The sequence below is a fragment of the Phyllobates terribilis genome, unplaced genomic scaffold (assembly GCF_046119375.1).
Source record: "Phyllobates terribilis strain yellow unplaced genomic scaffold, ASM4611937v1 Scaffold_3__8_contigs__length_932513732, whole genome shotgun sequence".
In the NCBI taxonomy this organism is placed as follows: Eukaryota; Metazoa; Chordata; class Amphibia; order Anura; family Dendrobatidae; genus Phyllobates; species Phyllobates terribilis.
This window is the reverse complement of record NW_027362763.1, coordinates 433,412,418-433,427,167: the sequence shown is the minus strand read 5'-3', so window position 1 is coordinate 433,427,167 and position 14,750 is coordinate 433,412,418. Positions and strand designations below refer to the sequence as shown.

General features: G+C 45.4%; 1 protein-coding gene across 2 annotated transcripts in view; it reads right to left on the bottom strand.

The window, feature by feature from the left end:
* Nucleotides 1-5,193, bottom strand: part of CASP8AP2 (caspase 8 associated protein 2) — a 35,788-nt gene extending 30,595 nt beyond the window's left edge. The window contains exons 1-2 of one of the 2 annotated variants that reach the window (XM_073675708.1): nucleotides 4,974-5,193; nucleotides 416-491 (exon numbers count right to left, since the gene is read on the bottom strand). In XM_073675708.1, the coding sequence (XP_073531809.1) occupies nucleotides 416-491 (76 nt within the window). In that variant the 5' untranslated portion in view covers nucleotides 4,974-5,193. The remainder of the gene's footprint in view (nucleotides 1-415; nucleotides 492-4,973) is intronic. The other variant, XM_073675709.1, reaches the window with a different exon arrangement.
* Between the last annotated feature and the right edge of the window lie 9,557 nt (nucleotides 5,194-14,750).

Below are 14,750 nucleotides of genomic sequence, written 5' to 3'. Positions count from 1 at the left end.
GTAAACATGGTTACTTAGCCTAGAAGACCACTCAGATGTGTTTCGCTATCCCTGTGCTAAACCCCTAGCTATGCCTCTGGTGGCACTGACTGCCTTTAGCTAAGATCTGATATACTTTTCCATTTGAAATAGTCAGGAGCCAACGTTTGAATGAACTTGTGGTCAGGGTACAGGGATACCATTTGATCACTTTGGAGTGGCAGTGCACATGCTTCATCATCACAGCTCTATGCTAAATTCACAGAAACAGAGGCTCAGGACCCCTTTCTAGTGAGCTTTAGTGGGTCTTATCAACTGTCTTCATATGGATAGGTGATAATTCCTTTTTGCGTAATAATCCCTTTCAGCGGACTGCATTTGTGATGAGTTTTCTTAAGAATTCAGAATTAGACCAGCTAACTTATGTACCACTTACCATAGAGATCTCGAAAATACATCATGTCCTCATCACTGTGTCCTTGTTTGAACGGCATCTTAGTAAATCCATCCATCTGCAGAGGAGAAAAATTAACAAGTTATTAATAATCAATTATAACCAACAACTGCCACAGAAAATACACTATATTGTTTATTCGGTATGCAGAAAGCACAATGGCAATTCTGCGAGCTCCTCCTGCATCAGTATCTGTTAGCAGAGATCCACATACAAGAGTGGGGTGGCATTGTTGTCACTACTGGGGAGAAGACAGTTAGTGCAGTCATTACGAGGGGGTGGAGAGTCCTACTCTGATGAGACTACTGAGATGGTGGAAAGAGTTCTGCTGAGGCACACAAGTTGGTGGGATGGCTTGGGTTATCCCGCTATGCCTTCCGGTGGAGAAAGGGGTGTAAACGGGAAAGCTGTAATTACTTGTCATAAGGCCATGTTCACACATTCAGTATTTGATCAGTTTTTTACATCAGTATTTGTAACCCAAAACCAGGAGTGGGTGAAGAATGCAGAATTGGTGACGTGTTTCTATTATAATTTTCCTCCGAGGGTCCCACTCCTGGTTTTGGTTTACAAATACTGAGGTAACTGTCTTTATTGGTCTAACAATAGGATTATATATTACTTCCTATATGGAAAACTAATAAAAGACTACCTGGGATTACAAACATCTATTAACAAGTGGAATGATAAGGATATGGCATTCACAGCTACAATGGATTACAACAATTTTTTTTTTTTTTTTTTGTCTGCCAACGACTTTCGTGGGATCCAGGTAATATTTTCAGATGACATGCCATACGGATAGGGCATTAATGTATGATCAGCCGGGGTCCCGCAAGCGGCACCCCCGCCGATCAGCTATTATCGGTGCCGGCCGGAAGTGCTCACCTGAGGGGCTCCGCCGTCAAGTGGTAGTGGCCGCCACGGTGAACTGCCTCCCGTGGGAGGCGGATCTGCAGTACACCGCGGTGGCCACTGCCACTTGACGGCGGAGCCCCGCAGGTGAGCACTTACGGCCGGCGGCCACCACCGCCACAGGTAACAGCTGATCGGCGGGGGTATCCGCAAGATAGGGCATCAATGTAAAAGTAGTGGACAACCCCTTTAACACTTGTGAGTACACTTGTACTTCATCTCTATCTTTATAGGAATTTTTACTTTCCCTTTTTTTCCCCCCATTCCTTCCCTTCTTATTAAAATATTATCGCTTTCCTCCCCCTCCCATCTTTCCTCGCTTATATGATTGTCTATGTATATTGAAATAAGAAACAAGTCACCAATTCTGCATTTATCACCCACTCCTGAGAAAAAATACTGACCAAATATGGATAGTGGGGCTGTGGCCTTAGCCTTTAAATTTAAAACTCAATAAAAACTATTGAAACAAATACTGATGTAAAATACTAACCACATACTCAACGTGTGCACATAGCCCAAGGAAGAAAATCTGTGGTGGCTCCAGAAAGGGAGGGTTAGCTGAATAGTTTGGCTGTGACCATTAACATGGAAAACTGTGGGAATTCTGTGAATATGGAGGGTAATCCCATTAGGAATTCTGTTGTCACTTCTAAAAGGGGTTTGGTACAGTGAAGTAGATTTGCAGACTGTTCTCCCAACCCGAGCCCGACAGCTGTATAGAAATACATGAAACGGACATGCTCGAGTCGGGAGAACTGACAGAAGATCAGTGCACTGTGTTTCGCTCTCTCTGAGATATATGGCCGTCTGACTGCACTTAGTCTTATTAATTACAGCGTTCGTTTAAAGATGGCAGTGGTGTTTGGATAACAGAAAAGATGTACAGTAAAAAAAATTATATTGCGATAAAGGGGACACTCCTAGAATATATGTTTGTCTTTTGGGGGCATAAAAGTATTTAGTTCAAAAAGTAAAAAAGGAAAGCTGTTCTTTATATCCATTAGTTCTTGCAGAAGGAAGGATGCGTGAAAAACTGCACAAGTGTCTATATACATGGAGCTACCCCTGCTTCCACCACCCATACACCTCTAGCACCATTTCAAGGATTATTTCTGCCACCTGCTTCATTCATTACTGAGGCTTTAGTTTCCTTTATTGTGACCCTTAGATACTTGTTATTGTACTTACAAAAACTTGCATTAACCAACAATACCCATTTACGAAAATGGGAATAACCCTTTAAGCAAACATAAAAAATTATCACAGCTGAAAAACTAGCATACTAACATACAAATGCTGCAAAAGGCATAATGAAATTGGTGCAAAAATGGCTAAAATCAGCATCTTTTTATGTATTCCTTCTACCCACAGTGGGCCTAATCTATCCATTACACGGCCACTTATGCTTCTTGTTCATAATTTCTGGGGTGTGTAGAATTTGGCGAACTTACATAATTACCGCAGGAGTGCATTACTCTGTCGCTTTATGACTATGTGAACTTGGTCTAACATACTTTTCATAAATACAATATATAAAAATACTTTCACAAAACCCAGTACAAACAATCCCTCCAGTGAATGAGCTCTCAATATTAAATCTACGTTCACATTTCTGTTACACCCTTCATTTTTGGACTCAGACATCCATGTATACATAAAAATAGTACGAGTGTCTTGTATCCGAGTTTCATTAGTGTATGGTTGTGTTTCAGTTTTAACCACCAAGTGTTTCATCAGCGATTTTCTTGTATGGAAAAATAAAAATACACTTACAAAGCTTCTCCTATCCTTTCCAATGTTTATCGCAGACAGCACAGGACTGTGCACTGATGCCATCCATGTGCTGTCCGTGATTTTCACTGACCCATAGACTTGTACAGACACTGGTAAAAAATAGACATGTCTCTGTGATTTTTGCATGGCCCACAAAAACACACAGTGACGTGAACAGCCTCACAGCCTTTAATGGGTACATGTTCTATTCATGTGAATCATGGATAGAACATGAATGTGAAAACCAGACATCTAAATGAGGCCTTCGGCACAGACAAAAATGGAAATTTATGTGTAAAAAGGACGAATTGCATACTTCTGTGTGGAATCCACTGAATGTCGGTTTTTACAATGGAAGAAAGTTCAACATGATGCGCTTTATAGTCCGTTCTAGAAACTGACACAAAATGGCGTAGACAGAACCTATAACAATCAGTTTTGTCTATTATAACAAAGCGACAGAATGGAAATGTGAACACAGCCTATGCATATAGAAAAAAATACAAATAGAAAACAGTCTTAGAAAAAAAAATGAACTCCACTATACTTGCCTGGAGTGATTTACATTTTGTAACATTACTTTCAGCATAACCAATGTAATACTAACATTAAAGGGAACCTGTCATGTCCCCAAACGCTATTATCTGAAGATACGGGGTTAATCTGCAGGTTAATGGCGTTCCAATGCTATATGGCCGCTGTACAGAAATGGTGACTAGTGGGATAAAATGAACTGTATTCCTCCCAGGAGCTGCTGGACTCAGTCATAGAGGGAGCCGGAGTGGCTTCAGTCAGCGCCGGCTGTACACATCAGTGGAGAGAGCGGTCAATGAAAATGCAGGGCAAGCTTAATGTGAAGCGCACTATCCGGCCGGACAGCAATGTAGCACTATTAACCTGCAGACTGAACCTGATAATGTTTGGGGACATGGCAGGATCCCTAACAGAGGGGATATGCAATCTATGGTTTGTGCCCATATGTAGTTCAGCATTTTCAACAGTTTAGCGTGGTCCTGTGCTGGTAATATGTGGCACATAAATGCTGGCCAAATCCACTGTATTGGGTTTATTTCATAATGGCAGTGTCTGAAAACAGTATATTTCCCCTCTCCTTATTGAGGAGACAATGATCTATTGCCATCTATAGGAAAGGGACACATAGCGACACCAAGGCCCGGGTTATATGGTGGCACACCGCAGCTGAGAACCCCCTAAGCTAAGACCAAGGGACACTAGAAGTGCACGACGTTAGATAGAGGCATTTATCAGAATGAATGGCACCCGCTTCCATCTGCTACAATCGCCATTATATTCTACCCCACCACATTGCCCGTGCTGCCATGATTTGTGGCTCCTGGCCCTCTAATATAATGTGTCCCTCCACTGTCTACATCCACATGGGCAGCAATGCCACTGACAACTGTATAACTGCTAACACTGCGTGTACAACACGGCGGGCGCCAGGTTCTGTTTAAAGAGAACCAAAAAAACATAGGCTGACGAGGACATGCTGGGAGGTGTAGTTCCCTCACAGCATACATTTCTGCACATAGTAATTATGGCTGGATGGAACACGCACTGTGTGAACACATTCAGAGGCAGAACTTCCTCCTCAGCACCGCAGTAACCAATCACATTGCTGCTTACAGGCTCTACACTGAAAGCAGTGATGTGATTGGCTGTTGGGCTCGCCCTTCTCATAAGTCTGGCACTGGATGCAGACATTAGTGCAGTCACATGGACGCGTTCCATCTAGTGACCGGTGTGCGGGTCAGACACAGACGTTCTCCGCAGACATGCCTACTCCGTACACAATGCAGACGGCCTGCACGCTGCTCCAAGCACTCACCCTATATCTAGTGCCGCCAACCACAGCAGGTGGAAGCCTCTTCCGCCTCCCGTCATGGGTCAGCTGTCCACGGTTTCACCCAACCCCCGCACTCACAGCCGCTTCCAGCAACTTCCCCCCCGATAATACCGACGTCCCCACTTCTCTACCCGACACTCGCCCCTCCAATCAGAGAGGACGTAATAACGTGACCGAGGGACGTTCCTTAGCCACGCCCACTGAGTACAGCTTCTTTGGCGGGAAGGCTTGTCTCCAGTCAGAGGCAGTGGTCGGTGCTGAGCAGTGCAGTGCTGAGCGTTGAGCTGGCGGACAGCTGTGTGCAGTGCTGAGCGTTGAGCTGGCGGACAGCTGTGTGCAGCCATGTAGCTGGGGCATTGTGCTGATCTGATTATGTTACCAGTCTCTCTCTCTTATCATCCTCACTCGCGCATGCGGCTTATCTATTGTCCCTCTCCTGACAACAAACGTCTCGTTCCCATGTAACACTGTGATGGTATATAGTGTGTGAGCCGCGGCTGAAACCTGGCTGCACCTAAACCACTATAGACTGCCAGTGCAATTCCACAGTTGTTTTTTTTTTTTTTTTTTTACCACGTTCACTGAATGCTAAAACTGACCTGCCATTATTATTCTCCAGGTCATTACGAGTTTGTAGACACCAAACATGTATAGGTTCTTTTTTATTTAAGTGGTGAAAAAAAAATCCAAAGTTTGCTAAAAAAAAAAAAAAATGGCGCCGTTTTCCGAGACCCGTAGCATCTCCATTTTTTGTGACCTGGGACCAGGTGAGGGTTATTTTGTGCGTCAAGCTGACGTTTTTATTGATACCATTTTGGGGTAGATATGATGTTTTGATCGACCATTATTGCATTTTATTGCAGTGTTGCGGTGACCAAAAAAACTTAATTCTGGCGTTTAGAATTTTTTCCTTGTTACGCCATTAATCAATCGGATTAATTTTTTTTTTTATATTGATAGATCGGGCGATTCTGAACGCGACGATACCAAACATAACATTTTTAAAAACTTATTTTTTTACTTTTTGTTTGCTTCAATAGTCTCCATGGGAGACTTGAAGCTGCAGTTACCTGATCGGCTCTGCTACATACAGGCTATGAGCAGGTTGCCTGTATGTACCAGATTTGCTCACTTGCTATGAGCGCCGACCACTGGGCGGCGCTCATAGCAATCTAGACATGACAACCACAGGGGTCTGCTGCAGACCCCGGGTTGTCATGCCAACCCATCTGTGACCCACGATCATGTGGCAGGGTAAGGGACGCGCTTCCGGAGCGGCACTATTAAATGCCGCTGTCAGAGATTGACAATGGCATTTAACTAGTTAACAGCCACGAGTGGATCGCATTCCATCCCCAGCTGTTGCAGGCACATGACAGCTTGTATAAATCAGCTGGCATGTGCCCGATCTAGTGTGCTCGCGCAGCGCGCTGCACCGGGGGTTACGACGTGGTGTGTACTATTACGTACCACGTTGTGAAGGGGTTAATTCCCCAGAGAAAAATATACCGGCCTACAATCATGCAACCAGACTGTTCATGCTGCCCACAGTTTGGGCAACACTAATCACGTGATATGTTCCCTTTGAACGGAATCTCACTATGTAATCTGAAAGGAGCATAATGTAGAAACAGATACCCGATTCCAGAGATATATCACTGGGCTGCTTGCTGTAGTTTTTATAAAATCACAGTTTTCTTTGCTGCAGATCTACCAGTTCTCCGAATGCTGAGCTCTGTATAACCCCATCCACACCACTCTGGCAAATTTCTGTGTATACTCTGCATAGGCGGAAAGCTGCCAATCTGTGTTGGGGGCAGAGATACAGATCATGTTGACTAGAAAGCATGGGACACTTAGTCCTGTAGTGATAATATCCTGATGATAAAACACTTATTTTATTGAAACTACAACACACAGCCCGGTAAGTGACACATTACTGTAATCATTGTCTCAGCTCCTACATCATGATGCTCTCAGATTACATAGCAAAAACCTGCTGACCGATTCCCTTTAACCACTTACTGTGTCAATTTTTTAGGACAGGTGGGAATGATAGGCCCCACAGGGAACGTGGCAATAAGGCTGTGTGCCCACGTAGCGTTTTTCAAGCGTATATGCTGCGGAATTTCCGCAGCGTAAACGCTTGAAAAACGCATGTAGATCCGCACCCCATGGTCCCCAATGGCATTCCGCAATGTCAATGCCCATGCTGCGGATTTTTCCGCAGCGTATATGCTGCGGTCAAAAATCCGCAGCATGTTCATTAATTTTGCGGAAGCGCAGCGGAATCAATGTGCGGATGGTACCCAAGTCTGGATGAGAGGAGACTCTCCTCCAGACCTGGGTACCAAAGAACCTGTAAAAAAAAGAAAAAAATAAAGTTTATACTTATCTTCTGATGTTTTCCCTCCGTCGCGCTGTTGTCTGAAGGACCTGCCACGTCATTGAGTCATGTGACCCACCACATGACTCAATGACGTCACCGCAGGTCCTGCACACAACAGCGTGAGCCGCTCAAGCCTCCGGACGGGGCAGAGAATGCATCAGAAGGTGAGTATAACGTTTATTTTTTTATTTTTTACCATTCTGAACAAGTTGTCAAGCACTTTTCCAAGTGATGCTTGGAGAAGTGCTTGATAACCCGCATGCGGAAATGCATGCAAAGACGCCTCACAAACGCTTCTACCTGGCGGGAAAACCGCATGTAATATCCGCATGCGATTTTCCCGCCAGGGAGAAGCGTAAAAAATATGCTTCAGGTCCGCAACGTGGGCACATAGCCTAACAGGGAGCATGTGAGTAGGTTTTTCTACCCCACTAATGTTATCTAAGCAAAGTTGCTTAAATGTAAGGTAAATTCATACTTTTGTTGTAGAAAATTGATTTTTCATTTCGTTTTATGAAAATGCCTTGCTGAATTTTTTATGCTAATGAGCAGTAAGTGCATGGGGCTTGGCATGCACTTACAAGCTCTCCTGCATCTCTCTCTCTAAATATTAATGTATGCAGAGCCACAACAAGGGTTAGGCACCTGCTTAAGGCGCCACCTCCTGCCTATCCGAGGGGGTGCACTTTAAAAAAAAAAAATTGCTGAATGTCTGCGGTCGCCCGGCACCTTCCTCCGGCCGCAGACATTAAGCACAGTATCGGCCGGGGGCGCAGGCAAGGAGGTGAGCGATGTCAGTCACTGACACCGCTCACCCCCCTCTCTGCCTGGGCCCCGGACGTGGCTCCTTCCCTGCACTCAATTGTATTCGCGTCTTTCAGACGAGAATACAATTGCTGTGTTCATCGCCCGGCAGGGGAACTGTAATCTGTCTCCTGCTCCTCTGGGAACTCCAGCAAGACACAGGCCACTTACGGCCTGCACCTTGTTGGACAAGGCACACGCAGGAGACATTGGATGGCGTGATTGAGTGACTTCATCGCACCGTCCAGCATCCACTGCTGTACTTCACAGAAAAAGAGACGGTGGACTAGGTGAGAATAATTTTTTCTTTTTAAAACTTATATTACTGTGCAAGGGGGCATAAAATGAAGGACTGTGCTGATGGAGGGGAATAAAATGATGGGAGGTGCTGTGCTGATGGGTGGGGGAATAAAACGAGGGTCTGTGCAGAGGAGGGGGAATAAAACGTGTCAGAGCAGCGGGTGCGATGACGTCATTACAGCGCGCCTGCTGTACTGAGATGGCAGCAGCACTTCACACTACACGCTCAAGAGACGGGAGAATCAGGTGAAATGAGGAGTTGTGATATTTGTATTTTTTTTTTTTTAATCAGTAAATGGTGGCCATAATAGTGTATGTAGGGCCATGGTGGTTGCATTATATTCTATGGAAGACCATGGGGAGTGCATTATATTGCATGGAGGACCATGGGGAGTGCGTTATACTAAATGGAAGACTATGGGGGGCGCATTATACTATATATGGAGGATTGTGGGGGGTGCATTAAACTATATACGGAGGATTATGGGGGGCATATTATACTATATGAAGGACTATATAGGGCTGATTATACTTTATGGAAGCCTATGTGTGGCCATTATACTATATGGAAGCCTATGTGTGGCCATTATAATATTTGGAGGGCTATGTGGGGGCTATTATACTGTATGCAATTATATGCAAACAATTATACAGTGTGAAGGTTTATGTGGGGTCTATTATACTGTGTCGAGGGCTGTGTGGGCGCCATTATATTCTTTGGAGGGCTAGTGGGGGCCATTATACAGTGTGGAGAGGAGTGAGGCCATTATACTGTATGTAGGTCCATTATACTGCATGGAGGGCTGTGTGAGGGATCATACTGTGTTGGTGTCATCATACTTTGGCTTGGGAGTTGAGGTGGGGTGCAGTAGGGTCATTATATTGTGCATGTGGAGGCTAATGTGGAGGAATCGACCATGGAGGTATCATACTGCGTTTGGGGGGCACTTGTGTTGGCATCATACTTTATGGGTGCACTGAAAGAGGAATCTTGGACTTCAGTAGGAGGAAAATTACTATGTAAGAGCTGCAAAGTTGTGAGATATGCTCTTATGTGACCCCCACAATTTTTTTTTTTGTGGGGGGTGGTCCAATTAGAACTATTGCTGTGGGGCCCAATGATTCCTAAGTACACCCCTGGCTGGAATGACAGGCTTATCTTTCAAAGAGACTGGTCGTAAAACGTCTGTTTAGCCCCATCAATCCCTATATGAGGGAAGAATGGGCCAAGCGCCGTAGTACCGTAGCAGAGTAGTAACCATGATAAACAGCGGGTTACTAGGTGCGCGTGTGCCCCTAGTAACCCGCTGTTTATCATGGTTACCAGCCTGCTCCTGCTTCAGCAGGCTGGTAACCAGGAGCAGGACATTGTGGAAAGATTCTTTCCACGATGTCGCTGCTCCCCTGATCGCTGGTGAGCCTGCCTGTTTGACAGCTCACTGCCTGACAGGTCGTATCGTTGTCGGGATCGCTGTAGTGTCGCTAAGTGTGACGGGGCCTTAAGGCAAGAAATCCCACTTATTACACCTGACAGGGCACACCTGTGAAGTGAAAACCATCAAGAGAAAGCCAAGAGTGTGCAAAGCAGTCATCAAAGCAAAAGGTGGCTACTTTGAAGAACCTAGAATATAAGACATATTTTCAGTTGTTTCACACTTTTTTGATAAGTATATAATTCCACGTGTGTTAATTCATAGTTTTGATGCCTTCAGTGTGAATGTACAATTTTCACAGTCATGAAAATACAGAAAAATCTTTAAATGAGAAGGTGTGTCCAAACTTTTGGTCTGTACTGTAGATTGCTACCTTTTTATACCAGGCCCTAGTCTTACGCTTCACTAGATATGGTTGAAGCAACTGGTCTACACATCCCATAAATTTATAGGAGGAGGCAGTCAGCACCCATACCGCTGAAAAACTGCTACCAGGCTCTCACACAGGACCACTATGAAGATGTTCATCAAAAAAGTGCTTTGCCCACAAAGAACACTCTAGTAAGCAGTCAGAAGCCTTTTGAAGAGAGAAAAAGAAGCGCTGTGGTGAAGAGAAAAAGGAGAGTGATGGTTGTGAGGGATTCCCTACTGAAAGAAACAGAAGCCGCAATATGCCAACCGGACATCACCTCACAAGACGTGTGTTGTCTTCCAGGTGCCCAAATCAAAGATGTGTCTTATAGGGTATCAAGACCTCTTTAGTGCTACAGATGATTACACATGCTTTGTTCTACACGTAGGAACTAATTACACAGCAAAAAAGAACCTGGAAACTATATGCAGAGACTTTGAAGACCTAGGCCGGAAAGTGAAGGAACTGAGAGCTCAGGCCATCTTCTTATTCATCCTCCCAGTGGATGGACATGTAATAAGGAGATTGAACAGGATTCTACCGGTGAACAATTGGCTACGTCGATGGTGCCGTCAGCAACGTTTTGGGTTTCTTGACCATCATTACTTTTATGATGGACTCCTTGCTAGAGATTGTTTGCATCTTACAAAAACAGGAAAACACATATTTGTTAAATGCCTTGCTACGGTCATCAGGAGAGCTTTAAACTAGAGCAATATGGGATGGGAAATATAGGGCCAAGAAAAAGTATGCAGCTAATGAATACTTTTGAGAACAAATTCTGAATGAAAATAGAGGAGCAAGAGAAACCAACTTGAAGAGAATTGGAGCTGCTAACACAGGAAGAGAAATATAATGTCATAGGCATCACTGAAACTTGGTGGGATGATACGAACTGTAACGGGTCTGGGAGGTGGAACCTCTGAGCAACTATACAAAGGGGCAGTCCTTGTAAGGAAGCGGGTGGCTCCCCAGGAAGGCGGGCAGGTTGTCACGGCAAGTGACAGGGACAGTCTCTGGGTAGAAGGGCAGGAGGTCACGGCAAGTGACGGGGACAGTCTCTTGACAGGCGGATGGTCACGGCAAGTGACAGCAGGGTAAGAGTCTCTAGACGGGCAGGTGGTCACGGCAAGTGACAGCAGGGAGAGAGTCTCTAGATAGGCTAGCAGGCAGGTAGCAGGTGAGCGCTCCCAGGTGAGCGGGCAAGAGTCTCTGGACAGGCAGGTGGTCACGGCAAGTGACGGCAGAGCCTCCAGGTAGGCTAGCAGGCAGGTAGCAGGTGAGCGCTCCCAGGTGAGCGGGCAAGAGTTTCTGGACAGGCAGGTGGTCACGGCAAGTGACGGCAGAGCCTCCAGGTAGGCTAGCAGGCAGGTAGCAGGTGAGCACTCCCAGGTGAGCGGGCAAGAGTCTCTGGACAGGCAGGTGGTCACGGCAAGTGACGGCAGAGCCTCCAGGTAGGCTAGCAGGCAGGTAGCAGGTGAGCGCTCCCAGGTGAGTGGGCGGGCAGATCCATAGACAGACTGACAGGAGTTGGAAGGCAGACTGTCGGACCGCAGGAATGCAAGCAGATAGACTGGAACCAGGTAGGTATCAAGCAGAGATCTGGCAGGTATCTGGTAACGGGACCTGAGGGCTGAAGCAGAGTTGAAAGGCTTTGCAACAATATTGCTCGGGCACCTCCATTTTGGAGGAGGTGCCTTATATATGGTGAGGTCCTCCGGCGATTGGCCGGGGAATCCTTAGGACGGCGCGCGCGGCCCCTTCAAGAGAGGGGGAGCGCGCGCCCTAAGCACAAAGGCCGGGAAGCAGCGCGCGCTGCCAGCAGAGCGGGAGGAAGCCGCCGGGCACGGAGCGGAGAGGTGAGGGGAACGGCGTCCCTGCCTAGCAGGAGGCAGGGACGTCGACGCTACACGAATGATTGGAATACAAACCTTGAAAGCTACAACTTATTTATGAGAAACAGGCTTAACAAGAGGGGAGGAGGTGTTGCATTTTATGTTAGGAAATTGTATATCTCCACAGAGATCCAAGCTTCCCAGAATGGTAGCTCTGTAGAAACTGTTTTGGAAAGAATACAAGGTGAGAAGAACGAAAAGGACACTATTGTAGGTGTTTACTATGGGCCACCTAGAAAGACTGAAGACACGGATGAACTCTTTTTACATCAGATGTCTTTGTTCTATAAAAAAAAAGTACAACATAGTCATCATGGGAGATGTTAAGTATCCAGATATTTGTTAGGATTCTCTCTCAGGCAAAAGTAATGGGTCCAGAATATTCTCTTGCTGACAACTTTATCTTTCAAAAGGTAGAAGAGAGAACAATAGGAACTGCTATCTTGGACCTAATTCTTATCAACAGGGAGGAGGAAATGGTTGAGGAAGCAAAGGTGGCTGGGAATTTAGGAGGCAGAGATCATGCTATCCTTGAATTTTAGATTACAAGAGGAAGACCTGCGAGGACTCAGACTTTAAGGTTGGACTTCAGAAAGGCTGATTATTATGGACTCAGAAAGAGGGTAGGAAAGGCCCAATGGCTGGATGTTCTAAAGAACAGAAATGTCCAAGAAGGATGGAAGATTTTTCAAGATGAAATTATCACTGCGCTTCAGTAACAATCCTGAAGAGAAGGAAGAATTGGAAGCATTTAAAGAGACCAGGATGGATGAACAAATTATTAAACAGCATGTATGTAAGAACTTGGATAAGAATACAGTAATTACCAGAGCCAACATGGGTTTGTAGCAAGTCATGCCAGACTCATCTAATTTCCTTCTGTGATGGAATCACTGACTGGGTGGATCAGGGAAATGCGGTAGCTACAGTATATCTCGATTTCAGCAAAGCATTTGATAAAGTATCTCATACTATTATTATTGAAAAAATGACCAAGTATGGGATTGGCAAGGGTACAGTTAGGTGGATTAATAACTGGCTCAGTGATCGTACTCAAAGAGTGGTAATTAATGGTTGAACATCCAATTGGAAGAGTGTCTCAAGTGGGGTACCACAAGGCTCTGTATTGGCCCCAGTGTTGTTCAACATTTTTATAAATGATCTAGATAAGAGAACTGAAGGTAAACTAATCAAATTTGCAGACGATGCAAAGCTAGGAGGGATAGCTAACACTAGAGAAGACAGAGAAAGCATTCAGAAGGATCTAGATACGCTTGAACGATGGGCAGCAACTAATAAAATGGCATTTAACAGGGAGAAATGCAAGATTCTACATCTGGGCAAGAAAAATGAAAATTACATCTACAAAATGGCAGGAATAGAACTAAGCAATAGCACGTGTGAAAAAGACTTGGTTAACTAATTCACAAAATACACGAGTCAAGTGTGTGATGCAGCAGCAAAAAAGGCAAACACAGTTTTGGGATATATTAAAAGAAGCATAGAGTCTAGATCACATGAAGGAAATATCACCCTCTACTCTACCTTGGTCAGACCTCATCAGAAATACTGTGTCCAGTTCTGGGCACCACATTTTAAAAAAAGACATCGAAAAACTGGAGCAAATTCAGAGAAGAGCTACCAAGATGGTGAGCGGACTGCAAACTATGTCCTACGAGGAACGGTTAAAGGATCTGGGAATGTTTAGCTTGCAAAAAAGAAAGGTAAGAAGAGACTTAATAGCTTTCTACAAATGTCTGAAGGGATGTCACAGTGTAGAGGGATCATCCTTATTCTCATTTGCACTTGGAAACATGAGAAGCAATGGAATTAAACTGAAAGGAAGAATATACAGATTAGATATTAGAAAAAAAACTTTTTGACAGTGAAGGTGATCAATAAGTGGAACAGGCTGCCTTGACAGGTGGCGATTACTCCTTCAATGGAAGTCTTCAAACAGAGCCGGGACAGACATATGTCTGAGATGGTTTACTGAATCCTGCATTGAGTGTTACGCACACGCCCGGACTGACTGGCGTGAGCATAGTTAGTGATCCCACTAGACCATGAACCGAGGAGTGCCTGGAGGGGCGTGACTAAGTATCAACTCGGTCCGACCAAGGTCGCACGGCGGCTCAATCGGCTCCGTGAACCAGGGAGGAACCGAGCAGAGGGATCAGGTGCTACTCCAGGTCAGACCCCGGTCACAGTTGTTGACCCACACCGGGGAATGCAGGAACAGGCAGGTTAGGTTGGCATACTGACAGGTGGGTACTTGCAGGCACGGCTAGTATGCAGACAGGTGGGTACTGGCAGGCACGGCTAGTATGCAGACAGGTGGGTACTGGCAGGCATGGCTGGTATACAGACAGGTGAGTACTGGCAGGTAGGAACGCAGGCAGGATAGGGACCAGTGCAGACTGGGATACAGGAACAGAGCCGCAAGTGCGGCAGACAAGCAGAACAAAGCAAAACCCGCAGGTGCGGTAGACGAGCAGAGCAGAGCAAAACCCGCAAGTGCGGTAG